This window comes from Pimephales promelas, chromosome 19, assembly GCF_988280905.1.
Source record: "Pimephales promelas chromosome 19, fPimPro1.hap1.1, whole genome shotgun sequence".
Lineage (NCBI taxonomy): Eukaryota > Metazoa > Chordata > Actinopteri > Cypriniformes > Leuciscidae > Pimephales > Pimephales promelas.
Genome location: NC_142787.1, coordinates 4,209,382 through 4,223,773, shown reverse-complemented (window position 1 = coordinate 4,223,773; position 14,392 = coordinate 4,209,382). Strand labels below are relative to the sequence as shown.

Below are 14,392 nucleotides of genomic sequence, written 5' to 3'. Positions count from 1 at the left end.
ATTGTGGCTTTTCTGTGGTTTGTACACCCCCCCCCCCCCCCCCCCCCCCACACACACACCCATCCAGGCCACAGTTGTGACTAAGTCCCTTACATAAGTCTTGTAAAGCAGCTCAGGCTGTGTTGTGTCATGTCAGGAGGAAATCTGCTGGAGTGGCTTGAACTAGTGGACTAAAGCTCTCGGCCTGTTACTGAACGCCCTGTCTGTGTCCATCAACCAGGCGTCCCCGGCGGAAAGATCATTTCTTTATGGCACTTAGACAGGCAGATTCTATGCAATTGTGTTGATAGAAATAAAAACAAGATACATTTCTAGTTTCAACGTTATTTGTAGTTTAGAAATGTCTCTTTATCAGCTGTATGCAGAGTGACACACGTTTGTTTTCTGACCACTGAAAATGTGGAACAGCATTAAAGGGTTAGTTCAGCCAAAAATGAAAATTCTGTCAGTATTTACTCACCCTCATGTTGTTCCAACCCCGTAAGACCTTCGTTCATCTTCGGAACACAAATTAAGATATTTAAGATATTAAGATCGCTCCTGCATACAGTCCATAGGCTTCTTGAGGTACTGGCTCTTGCTGTCCTCGAAAAGTCATTAAAGACATCGTTAAAATAGTCCAAGTGACTACAGGGGCTCAATCTTAAGTTTATCAAACGACGAGAACACTTTTGTGCGCAAAAAAAACAACAAAAATAACGACTTTATTTCAACTATTCGTTTATTTCTCCCCCTGCGCGAGTCAGGTTACTAGTTTAATAGCGTAAGCTTCTGTTATTGTACGTCACACGCATCACACACACATGACCAGCGTCGGCCAATAGTGAGCCTACGTGTGACGTAGCTCTACGCAATCACACTACGTTAACTGACTACAGGCTCATGGAGAAGGAAGTGAATAGTTGAAATAAAGTCGTTATTTTTGTTGTTTTTTTGCGCACAAAAGTGTTCTCGTCGTTTGATAAACTTAAGATTGAGCCCCTGTAGTCACTTGGACTATTTTAACGATGTCTTTAATGACTTTTCGGGGACAGCAAGAGCCAGTCCCTCAAGAAGCCTATGGACTGTATGCAGGAGCGATCTTAATATCTTAAATATCTTAATTTGTGTTCCGAAGATGAACGAAGGTCTTACGGGGTTGGAACAACATGAGGGTGAGTAAATACTGACAGAATTTTCATTTTTGGGTGAACTAACCCTTTAAGATTTCCATATCTCTGCGATTGAACCCAATAGGACATTTAAAAAGATGTTCTTGTCTTTCTTTCTTCAGTCGAAAATAAATTAAGGTTTTTGATTAAAACATTCCAGGATTTTTCTCCATATAATGGACTTCAGTGGAAACCAAACGGTTCAAGGTCCAAAAGACAGTTTCAGTGAAAACTACAAACTGTTCAAAGGGCTTTAAACGATTCCAGACGATGAATAAGGGTCTTATCAAGCGAAAAGATCGCTCATTTAATAAATAAATAACAAAGTTTAAGTTTTATAAGCTCAAATGCCTGCCTTGCTCTCTGTGTGACTCTCCTGTTCGAACTCGTTCATCAAAATGAACGAATGTTTTTCCAAGTGAATTCGTTCATTTTGTTCATTGAATCAACCAAATGACTTGAAAAGAGATTCATTCATTTTCATGAACGAGTTTAGAACAGGAGAATCATGAACGTGCATCACAGAACATTTTGTTTTTAAATGTCGGATCGTTTCGCTTGATAAGACCTTATTCATCGTCTGGAATCGTTTAAAGCCCTTTCAACAGTTTGCACTGAAACTGTCTTTTTGAACCGTTTGGTTACCACTGAAGTCCATTATATGGAGAAAATGCTGGAATGTTTTCATCAAAAACCTTAATTTCTTTTCAACTGAAGAAAGAAAGACATGGACATCTTGGATGACATGGGGGTGAGTAAAAAGTTTTTTTTTTAAAGTGAACTACTCTTTTAAGATATCTTTAAAGCTTTTTGAGTTACAGGCATGCAAGCTAGTTTTGAAAGGACACCATTGGCATATAATGCAGTAAAGATTGTTAAAGTCAACAGATTTCAATTATCGACAAGACATGCCAATCTCTGTGTAAAAAATAAAATAATGTTGCTGCCAACTTTATAAAGTCGTTCTTACCCCGCTGAAATTCAGATCCAAGTCTCAGGTCAAAACTCATTTTGACCACCCCCTCCTCTGCAAAATATTGGATTACTCAGTCGATATACATTCGTGACATTGAACATTTTGGCTTTGATTACTATTTATGTTTGTCTTTCTTATGAAGAAATATCATCAAAATCTATCATTTTAGCTGGGGAAGTTTCTGAAATATGGTTGACTTGACACGGGATGACCCTGAAGCTTTAGTACATGAACATGCGCTGCCCATTCACACATTCTTTTAATTGTAGAAATGAATTTCTACAATGCAGAGTACATGTATCTTTGAAATATTGCACGAATATTTCAAAGATACATTTGTTTTCAGTTCCTTCCTAACTAATATAGTACATTTAACTTGAAATGTGAATCTGATTTAATTGAATTCTGTTCAAACTTTGGGGTCAGTAAGATACTTCTATGTAGCAAGGATTCATTAAATTAGAATTAGTCTGTAAAGACATTTATAATGCTATAAAAGATCGCTTTTTCAAATAAGTGCTGTTCTTTTGGACTTTCTATTCATCAAAGTATCCTAAAAAAAAAACCCCATCTTTTCAACATTGAATAATATTGAATGATTTTTACACAAAATTATGACACTGAAGACTGGAGTAATGCCAGGAATACATTTCATTAAAAATGTCATATGAAAATAGAGAAGTAACTTTAACTTGTAGCAATGTTTCACAATATCACTGTTTTTACAGTTTTTTTTTTTTTTTTGGAAAATAAGAAGAACAAATCTTACCAACTCCAAACATTTGAACGCTAGTGCACACACACACACACACACACACACACACATCCTTCCTTTTAACACAACTCTCTGTGTAGAAAATGGCCATTGGACTGAAACTGTGGGCTATAATTGGTCTGATTACAGGATACACAGTAGCCATAATTCAGAAATCCCTACGCTTTTCAAAATTACACGACCAAGTTGATGCAATTATGTGTTTCTTGGGCTCAGAATAATCCCCCCATGTGGTGCACAGCTATTGTAACACAGATGATAGTCCCTGCTCTCTCTCTCTCTCTCTCTCTTCAGGACACTCATCCCTGTTCCCGATGGAGGATGGTTTCCCGGACGAGGAGCGAGCGGATCAGAGCCTGCCTGGCCTGGGTTCCCCACACTGCTTCCCTCACCAGAACGGAGAGCGGGTCGAGCGCTATTCTCGCAAGGTCTTCGTGGGTGGCCTCCCCCCTGACATCGACGAAGGTATCGCACGTGTTTTGGGTGACCTCTACTCTCATGCTTACGAAAACAAAAACAGGTTTCAAGGTTCTTTGTTAGCTTTGGGACTCTTTCTACGAAAGTTGCTTGCTCTTATCTGCTATGTTATCTGTTCCAGATGAGATAACTGCTAGTTTTCGCCGCTTTGGGCACCTGTTTGTGGACTGGCCTCACAAAGCAGAGAGCAAGTCGTACTTCCCCCCGAAAGGTGAGCTGAGAGTTTGGCACTGGGGGAGATCGGACCATTTCGAGAAACAGTCATTAAAGGAGTAGTTCACTTCTAAAAAAAACCTTGCTGATAATTTACTCACCCCCATGTCATCCAAGATGTCCATGTCATTCTTTCTTTAGTCGAAAAGAAATTAAGGTTTTTGATGAAAACATTCCAGGATTTTTCTCCATATAATGGACTTTCTATGGTTCAAGGTCCAAAAGACAGTTTCAGTGCAAACTGCAAACTGTTCAAAGGGCTTTAAACGATTCCAGACGATGAATAAGGGTCTTATCAAGCGAAACGATCGCTCATTTAATAAATAAATAAAAAGTTTAAGTTTTATAAGCTCAAATGCTCGCCTTGCTCTGTTCTGTGATGCGCCTTTGTGACTTTTCTGTTCGAACTCGTTCATCAAAATGAATCTTTTCCCGAGTCAACTCGTTCATGTCGTTCGTTGAATGAACCAAATTCCATTATATAGAGAAAAATGCTGGAATGTTTTCATCACAAACCTTAATTTCTTTTCGACTGAAGAAAGAAAGACATGGACATCTTAGATGACATGGGGGTGAGTAAATTAAAAATTATTAAAGTTTTTTTTTTTTGAAGTGAACTACTCCTTTAACAGTAACCAATGTTTTAGTTTCTGCTGGATTGATCACTTCATAAAAGGATAGCTCACTCAAAAAAGGACAGAAACAGAAGTAAAGAGATTTTTAATAGAGCTGGGCATTGAGACAAACTTCACGATTCAATTTTGATTCATAAGCTTGTGATTTGATTCAAATTCGATCCGATATTGATCAATTAGATGGCAAATTTCATCAAGGACAAAATAAAAATCTCTCAACTAATACGGGGAACTATACAGGGAACCCCAGTCAGTACATCACTATTATATGAAGTATTTAAATTACACGCAAGCATTTTTTATAATAATAATAGTTTTAATGACTATTGTTTCTACTCGTTTTATATATATATATTTAAAAATATAAAGGAACATGCCGACTTTTTTGGACTTTAGCTTATTCACTGTATCCCCCAGAGTTAGATGAGTCCATACATACCTTTTTCATCTCTGTGCGTGCTGTAACTCTATCTGACGCACCCATCACTAGCCTAGCTTAGCACAAAGACTGGATGTAAATGGTTACAGCTAGCATACTAATCCTAATGAGTGACAAAATAACGCAAACATTTTCCTATTTACATGTTGTGATTTGTATAGTCACAGAGGGTACAAATCACAAGGTCATATGAGACACAGCCATCTTTTAACCATATAAATATTGGGAACTATATTCTCAAAAGGTGAAGCACTGCTACTTGGGCGGAGTGATTACCGCATCACCTGAGACGCACCGTAGCAGTGCTTCGCCTTCTGCTATTTGTACACACTGGGACTATACAAATCACAACATGTAAATAGGAAAATTTTTGCTTTATTTTGTCTCTTATTGGGACTAGTGTGCTAGCTGTAGCCATTCACATCCAGTCTTTGTGCTAAGCTAGGCTAGCGGTGGGTGCGAGATGAAAAAGGTATGTATGGACTTATCAAACTCTGAGGGATAGAGTGAAAAGTTGGAGTGTTCCTTTAAATGGTTCATGTCATAAAAACATGAATGATTTAGTCAAACACACATTTAATATCAAAGAAGTTTAAGTACAACGAATATGCAATATAGTGCATGTATTTATCAAAATGCGCCTCTCTAAGGTGAATGGCTTCTCCGAGGTAAATGTGACGTTACTTGATATTGTTTACAAGCTAATATTGATATTGTTTACAAGCTACTAATATTTCAACATACTTCTAATGTTCATTCATGATTATTTCGTGCTGTAACTAGTTATAAAGCAGAAGAGATGATCGCTCACGTGCCATTTCTCTTGAACTGAGACGCTACAGCGATCCGTAACATTAAAGAGCGCCAAACCTGTATTTATTGTTTGAATTTTGTAATGAAATTGACTGAATTTGAAATATAAAGCTTTGTTTCATAACTGAATTAACAAAGAACAAAGCTTATTACGATTTATTGGATGGGAGGCGCGATTCGAAGCTTATTTTATTCATCAACTGAAAACACCATAGACTGAAAGATCAATTTGTGGGATTTAAGAATCAATTTCATCTCATGTATTTTTTTTCCCAGACCTTATTTAAGGAAGCCTGCGAGGCTTCTTTCCCTGCATTAAACGTCCAGTCCACTTGTAAATGCAATCCATATTCATTTGAGCAGTGAAGTGTTTTGAAGAGACACAATCACTTAATATGATGGACAGTGAATATATGAATTAAGCATATAAATCAATCCCGTCTCTTCAGAAGACTTGGATTAAACGGCTTGATTCATTTCATTTTGGTGTAATGGACTTTCAATACAAGGACCGATATCTCACATTAAAATGATAATAATGTGTGTTTCAAAGATGTCTTATGACACGAGTTGTCACAATTTAGATTGTTGCGCTACCGATAGTGTTGTTTTGGTATCATATTCTTTTAATGTCACATTTAGTTTTTAACTCTAAAATGTGTTTCCCAAAGGTTACGCATTCCTCTTGTTTCAAGACGAGAGCTCAGTTCAAGCCCTTATTGATGCCTGCATCGAGGAGGACGGAAAACTCTACCTGTGTGTTTCCAGCCCCACCATTAAAGACAAACCTGTAAGGATGAAGTGCAGTTTGCAATTATTTTGCCCTGAACAACTGCACTTTTTGATTATACTGCCCTTATTTGTCCTCTTAAATGGATTTGAACTCGTAAGATGAATTCTTGTTTCGTAACAGGTCCAGATTCGCCCGTGGAATCTCAACGACAGCGACTTTGTGATGGATGGATCCCAGCCTCTCGACCCCAGGAAGACCATATTTGTGGGTGGAGTGCCACGTCCACTTCGTGCCGGTACGAGGCTTTGTCCTCTTTCAGAAATCAGTCGTTTCTGTGTGACGTCAAATACATAATCACTTGTTTGATTTAATTTGGGCCTGGATGAACCAATCCAGCTCCTCTAGAATTCAATTCAGTGACTATTTTAGTGGCTCCCTCAACATTATTTATCGTTGAAAATGTGTGTTTTTTTGTTTTTTTTAATACGAGGTATATCTGTAAATATTGCTGTAAAAAATTGGTAATCACAAATGCACCTGTATCACAGAAGGTGGTTTACAAGATCTCTTTTATGTTCTTTATTAGGATATTAATAGTTAGAAATGTATAGAAATGCTTCATTTTACTAATCAAACTACTGATTGTAAGCAAACGACACAGCGGGGAACGTTATACAGGGAAAATTATTATTGAAATGAAAAGGTATAAAGTATCATTTGTGTAATATTATTCAAATTTAAAATAACTGTTTGTAAATGTAACCTTTAATTTTCAGCATCATTACTCCAATCTTCAGTGTCACATGATCCTTCAGAAATCAGTCTAATATGATGGGTTGCTGCTCAAGAAACATTTCTAATTATTACAATAGTGAAAACAGTTGTGCTACTTAATATTTTTGTGTAAACCATATTTGTTTGACGTTCAAAAGAACAGTTGTAGTCTAGCTAAACTCTCTCTTAAAGTGATAGTTCACCTTGAAATTTATTTTTGGTATGTTTTAGCTTACCTCAAGGGCATCCAAGATGTAGGTGTCTTTGTTTCCACAGTAGTTTCAATTTTGATATTTTTAGGTCAAACCGTTCTTGTCTATCAGTCATATAATGGAGGTCTATGGTCACCACCTCAAAGAGCATGCACAGAGAAGTCCAAATTAAACATGATTTAATGACTCGTAAATGTAAGTACACATTGATGGACTAAGACACGAAACGAGCGGTTTGTGTGAGAAAACGAACAGTATTTATATCGTTTTTACCTCTTGTAATCACAGCCACGTAGGTAAAAACGATATAAATACTGTTCGTTTTCTCACACAAACTGCTCGTTTCGTGTCTTAGGCCATCAATGTGTACTTACATTTACGAGTCATTAAATCATGTTTAATTTGGACTTCTCTGTGCATGCTCTTTGAGGTGGTGACCATAGACCTGCATTATAACTCACAGACAAGAACGGTTTGACCTAAAAATATCAAATTTGAAACTACAGCGGAAACAAAGACACCAACATCTTGGATGCCCTTGAGGTAAGCTAAAACATACCAAAAATTAATTTCAAAGTGAACTATCCCTTTTAACTTCTTGGTAATAGCATGTATAGCATTTCTGGAGCGCAAACAGAAGAGCATTTGCGCTTGCAACACCAAGGCCAGGGTTCAATTCCCAAGGAAAGCAAGAACTGATAAGAACGTAAATGTGTACCTTGAAATGTAATGCAAGTCGCTTTAGATAAAAGCGTCTGCCAAATGCATACATGTAAATAAATGTCAAAGTAACATGGCAGGCTACACTTTTAAAGTAGCTTCCCCAAATGGGGAGTTGTCATTTCATTGGAGTATGTGTGTTGTATTGTTTTGAGCATTAACCATGGAGTGTGTTGTGTTGCTGACAGTGGAGCTGGCGATGATCATGGACAGGCTGTACGGTGGCGTGTGTTACGCCGGCATCGACACAGACCCGGAGCTGAAGTACCCGAAGGGAGCGGGGCGGGTGGCCTTCTCTAATCAGCAGAGCTACATCGCTGCTATCAGTGCTCGCTTCGTACAACTGCAGCATGGGGAAATTGATAAACGGGTCAGTGCTGACATCCACAAAACACACACATGCACACTCCCCTTCCGTGACATGGCATTGATCCGACGAGCCTCACATACACTCTAGACATTCTAGATAGTTTTGGCTGATGAACGGGTTTTAGTTGCGTTTCTTTTATGGCTGGGCTTTGACACAAATTTCACGATTCGATTTTGATTCGCAAGGTTTTCGTTTATGGCAAAATTGCTCAACACAAAACTAATGCTGAAAACTATACAGGGAACGCCAGTGTGTACATCACTGTAATATTACTGATTTGTAGGCTATTTGCTAGTTTTTTTTGAAATAATAATGTTATAATAATACATTTTTAATGACAATTGTTTCGGATCGAAACGAATCGATTTGATTCTTTAAAATGAGAATCGTTAAAAATCGTGAAATGGATATTTTAAACCAGACTGAAATGTTCAGGATATACTTATCGATGATAAAATTCCATGAAACCTGAATAAATGGCATATTTCAAGACACAAAAGAGAAATTATATTTTAAGGTGCATTAAAAAAATTATTCATGTCAGTGGTTTCCCTTAAATCTCATTACAGTTGACCAGTTTTGCATTTGAGGTCAGTGTTATTTTGATATCATTGAGATACTATTATAGTATGTGTTTTTTGTTGTGTAATTTTTACATGATTTTTATGTCTCTATAGATGTATTAATTTGTATTTTTGTTTTAGTTATTTAAATACATTACGTTAAACTAAAGAAAAGAAGCAAACTGAAACAAAGTAAGCTTCATTTTTTTTTTTTTTTTTGTATTTCAAGCAACAAAGGTTTTTTTTAAAGGTCTTCGTTTTAATTTCAGATGTTGGTATTTATAATTTGTGGTATTGTACTATTTCTTTTTACCATTTATCACAAAACAAAATAAAATCAATATCAATCAATAATCAATTGCAGGACGGATTAAATGAGCAATACACATTAAAGAATGCCAGCATGCACAGTACATAAAAAGTAAAACATAGTGTAAAAAGTGCTTTCATTATTTTTAATAATTCAAAAACATTTGCTGTCGTGACAGTTAATATTAAAGGAGTAGTTCACTTTTTAAAAAAAAACTTTTGCTGATAATTTACTCACCTCCATGTCATCCAAGATGTCCACGTCTTTCTTTCTTCAGTCGAAAAGAAATTAAGGTTTTTGATGAAAACATTCCAGGATTTTTCTCCATATAATGCACTTCAATAGGAACCAAACGGTTCAAGGTCCAAAAGAGAGTTTCATTGCAGCTTCAAACGACACCAGACGATGAATAAGGGTCTTATCTAGGACCCTTCGAGTCATGACTCGAAAAAAGTTTTGTTCATTTTGATGAACGAGTTCGAACAGGAGAGTCACAAACGCGCATCACAGAACAGAGCAAGGCGACCATTAGAGCTTATAAAACTTAAACTTTGTTATTTATTTATTAAATGAGCGATCGTTTCACTAGATAAGACCCTTATTCATCGTCTGGAATCGTTTAAAGCCCTTTGAACAGTTTGCAGTTGACACTGACACTCTCTTTTGGACCTTGAACCGTTTGGTTCCCATTGAAGTCCATTATATGGAGAAGAATCCTGGAATGTTTTCATCAAAAACCTTCATTTCTTTTCGACTGAAGAAAGAATGACATGGACATCTTGGATGACTACTCCTTTAAGAATAATCAGGATTAAAAACTACTTGAATGGAAAATCCCCTTTATTATCAACCGAAAAAAGCTAATATTTGAATAAACCTATACATTTGATGTGCTGGCACACCTGTGTGTGTAACCGTGTGCTGATGTGTCTCGCCCCCAGGTGGAAGTGAAGCCATACGTCTTGGATGACCAGCTGTGTGATGAGTGTCAGGGGACTCGCTGCGGAGGGAAGTTCGCTCCGTTCTTCTGCGCTAACGTCACCTGTCTCCAGTATTACTGTGAATACTGCTGGGCGGCCATCCACTCGCGCGCCGGCCGCGAGTTTCACAAGCCCCTGGTGAAGGAAGGAGGAGACCGGCCGCGCCACATCTCCTTCCGCTGGAACTGAAGCCGGTAAAGAGAGAGAGAGAGAGAGCGAGAGAGAGAGGAGTCGCAGAATCATCATCGAAATAAATGCACTTTTCTGTTGCTGGTTCCTTTTTAGTTTAACTTAAAAAAAAATATGATTTTAATTTGTCATTTAATATATTTAAACAAAAAAAACAAAAAACGGATGTGTATCCGAAAAAAAGATTCAGGAAGAAAAAGAAAAATGTCTAATCCATCTCTCTATTTTTTTATAACTCCATTCTATTTCATTTTCGAGTGCACAGAGATGTGAATATATTGAGTATTAGTCTAATTTGTCAGTAAGTATCTGCATGACTTTTAGAATTGGCTTTTTGTTCACATTGCGATTGGAAGTATTACGTCCTACTTTAATCGAACGGAAAAGGCAAAGGTGCGTTGAAGAGTGCACTTGTTTCCTCGCCAGCCAGAGTGCAGATATACGTGTGTGGTCTAAGATCTGAGTTGTCAACCAAAGCTTGGGATTTGAAAACAGCCGAATTCAGCGAATTCTCTCAAACGCTCTGTTTCTTTTTATTCTTTTTTTTTATATATATATATACTTTAAGACCATGCTAATCTTTAATGTTTCCTGATGACAACACCAACAGCTGTCTGGATTCGATCTCCATTGTGACGTGCAAGAAAACTAATACCTCAAGCTTAGCTGCTAGTTTAAGTCGAATATATAGAGAGAAAAATCAAAGCTGGTCTCACACTTCCCCCCCCCCCGCCCCCGCCCCCCAGGACCACAGAAAAGGAAATGACATCAGCAAACGGCACATTGAGAGAACCTGCTCTGTCACTTCCTGATTTGAATTGGAGATCCAGCAATCCTAGTGGGGAATGTATGTTGTTAAAGTTGCAGTAGTCCGCCTGCAAGGGCCTTGATTTCGTCGGCGTCGTTCTCTCGGGCTTTCAGCGGCGAGCCTTTCGTACTCGTTCTTTAACTCACAATATGTGTCTCGTAAGCCTTTCCCCCCCCAGAAGCCCCGAGAAGAGGTGTACGTACAAGCGCAGCGGAAGAGAGGAAGACCGATCCGCTCAGCCTGAGTGTAAAGCATAACTGAAGGTAGTCCATTCATCTCTGCATTCCCAGCTTTTACTTTCCGACATTAGGGAACCAAAGACGGCTTGCAAAAACCACGGACGTTTCCTTTCTTTTAATTTTTTTGGCCCCCAACCCAGTCGTATGGGCTCCAGCAAACCAAAGATTGGCCTTGAAAAGTTAAAGTCCTAGTAACACTAGTGAGAAGTTGAAAACGACCGAGAGCGCAGAAGTGGATCCTCGCGTCGGCCCGACAGACCCGTTCAGCGCCGTCGCTCGATTTTCGAAGTTTAACGCTTTTTTTTTGTTGTTTTTTTGAAGTACGATGGCAACAAAACAAAAAAAGAAAAAGAAAAGATGATTATTTTATACATGGCCTGCTGATTTTTTGGTACAGTGTTTTCTAGCTAAATTATTTTGTCATGCACATATAAACATTTATTATGCACTACTTTTCTAAATAGGTTTTTTTTTTCCAACAGTCATTTTAGGCACATTTTTCACGAATGGAAAAAAAAAAAAATCTCCTTTTTGCAATACCTCAATTTTTCACATTGTGAAAGGTAGCTTTTGTACTTTTGTTACTGAGAGATGTGCATATATGGAAATTTTGATTTTAAGAGTTAAACGAAATTTAATATATATTATTTTCAATTATGCTTTTTATACATTTCAGTGCTGAGGAATCTTTACAACTAAAGCACGCACTTGTGTTGACGCGACAAATCTGCCGAGGAGAGGGGTGAAGTGCATTGCTTCTTGTACGCTAGATTTTAACGGCATTTGGGAAATTCAGCATGGTGAGGAACAACACGTCGTCGTTCGTGTTCGTGTCGCGCAAAAACGGCTCCATAGCTGGAATATAAACTATAGTAATATAAGGAGAATGCTAATCCGGATGGATGTTTGATGTCTAGGTATTTTAACAGTTGAAAATATATATTCTTGAACTGCCAACTAGTTCCTATTGTAATCCTTAGCAATGCATGACGAGAAGAAGAAGAAGAAAAAAAAAACGAAACAACGTAGCTATTGAATTAATTGTTGTGGTTGTGCACCAGATGTTCCCAAAGCTTTCGTTTAAGGCCACCCCACACCTCCCCCCCCACGATATAGTCTCGATACGACGCACACACACACACACACTAAAACGATGAATTCGCAGCGCAGGACGAACGCATCTTCTATAGTACGCTGGTGAAAAGACTTGATCCCCACCGTCTGTTGGAAGTAAATATTACACCGTTTGGAGGAAGGGGAACTTAAGACTTGAATGTGGTAAATGTTGCAAGTTAACTTGGAGTTGTTATGTGCAATACTTTTTTTGAACTTTTTCCAGATAAAGACTCTTTGCAATGTAATTCTTTAATGCCATTTTTAATTGCCGACATTTAAAGAAGATGTTAATATGTTTTTCACAGTCATTTTCTACTGTTATTGTAATCCTTTTCATGCTGGTGTTTGTAAAAAAGAAAAGAAATGGAAACTATTTGTACTAATATAAATAATTGAAGTTATTTTTAAAACATTAAAGGTTTTGTGCTCATTTGCTTATTTTGTTTATTTCAAGCTACTGTGATTGATTGCATTGTAATTATTAGGTCAACAATGTATTTAGCTGTTTATTGGTATATTTTTAATTGGAATGTATAATTAATTTTTATAATTTTGATCAGATTTTTGTTATATTTTTGAGGTGAAGCTTTTAATATGTTAAAGTGTCTAGTTTTTACTAATTGCTATATTGTGCTCCACAATATATGGTTCACATTTTCTGAAGGAAAATAAATATTTAAATATCTGTCTGTTAACGATGTTACTTAATGGCAAAATTTCAATAGTTTTTAACTGTGTATGGGAAGGTTGTCGTATTTATTAATAGCATTTTTTTTTTTACTTAAGATATCACCTTAATTTTTATTGTCATTTCACTTTATAAGTTCCTATTTTTGTATTTTTCTTTCTAATTAAGTTATGTTATACAAAAATGTCCATATTCTAGGAGTTGGTCTGTAAGTGCTAGTGAAACAAAAAGAAAAATCTAATGTTATTTAATTGTTTGCAGCCAACTATTTATAACAATATGCATAATTTTTAAATATTTGTAATGTGAAATGTTGAATGAATAAAACTTAACTGTGACAAGACACCGACTTTTTTTGCGTTTCTTGCCTCGTCTCCTCCTCGAGATATTCTCTGTGTTCATCAATTCGTTCTACTCTGAATTGATTTTTGTTCGATTATGTGTTTGTTCGGAGCGTTTTGTAATCGCGGCGCATTGTAATGTTGACCGGCGGGGAAGCAGTCGGCATTCTCATCACAAACCCAAAGTAAGCGCTTTGTCTGAAAATGATGGTTTTATATGGATAATATTTGTGAAATAGCCAATCATGATAGGGGCGGTTGACTGACGAGTCTTAAAGGGACAGTACACCTGATTTACTCGCCCTCAAGTCATCTTTGGTCTATATGACTTTCTTCTTTCAGCGAAAAACACAATTGGATTATATTAAAACATATCCTGTCTCTTCCCAGCTTTACAATGGAAGTGAACGGTACCGTGTTGTTGTTGTTTTTTAAGCCCCCAAAAAGTTCATCCATCCATCATTAAAGTAACCCATACAACTCCAGGGGTTAATGGTGCATTCAAGTCATCTCGTATAGATCGTATTTATGTGTTGAACGCACTTGAATGTCGTAAATACCAGTGGGGAGCTCGGGAACATGGCGGAATACCACAATACTTAATTGATATTGTAAAGGTTTTCTTATTTACAGCGCAGTTAAGCGAATAGTCTGCTCAGAATATGATGCCATTGTAATATAAAGTTGGCGATGTCATGCGTTTGTATGAGAAAAACACTAAATTATAACTTTATAAACTATAATCGTTGGCTTTCGGTAACGTCCGTATGACAGTCTAGTTCGGGTGGAAGAGTGACCCCTGACGCATAAGCTTTGACGCCTCTCACAGTTCTCCCACATTTCTCCTTTTGGACTCTAATTTGTGCCCGG

At 37.3% G+C, this 14,392-nt stretch overlaps 1 protein-coding gene across 3 annotated transcripts in view; it reads left to right on the top strand.

Moving 5' to 3' along the window:
* Positions 1 to 13,524, top strand: part of cpeb4b (cytoplasmic polyadenylation element binding protein 4b) — a 49,000-nt gene extending 35,476 nt beyond the window's left edge. For 2 of the 3 annotated variants that reach the window (XM_039687955.2, XM_039687954.2), the window contains 6 exons: positions 3,197 to 3,367; positions 3,501 to 3,590; positions 6,151 to 6,269; positions 6,393 to 6,507; positions 8,107 to 8,288; positions 10,103 to 13,524. In XM_039687955.2, coding sequence (XP_039543889.1) covers positions 3,197 to 3,367; positions 3,501 to 3,590; positions 6,151 to 6,269; positions 6,393 to 6,507; positions 8,107 to 8,288; positions 10,103 to 10,330 — 905 coding nt within the window. In that variant the 3' untranslated portion in view covers positions 10,331 to 13,524. The remainder of the gene's footprint in view (positions 1 to 3,196; positions 3,368 to 3,500; positions 3,591 to 6,150; positions 6,270 to 6,392; positions 6,508 to 8,106; positions 8,289 to 10,102) is intronic. The other variant, XM_089123922.1, reaches the window with a different exon arrangement.
* Positions 13,525 to 14,392: the final 868 nt, after the last annotated feature.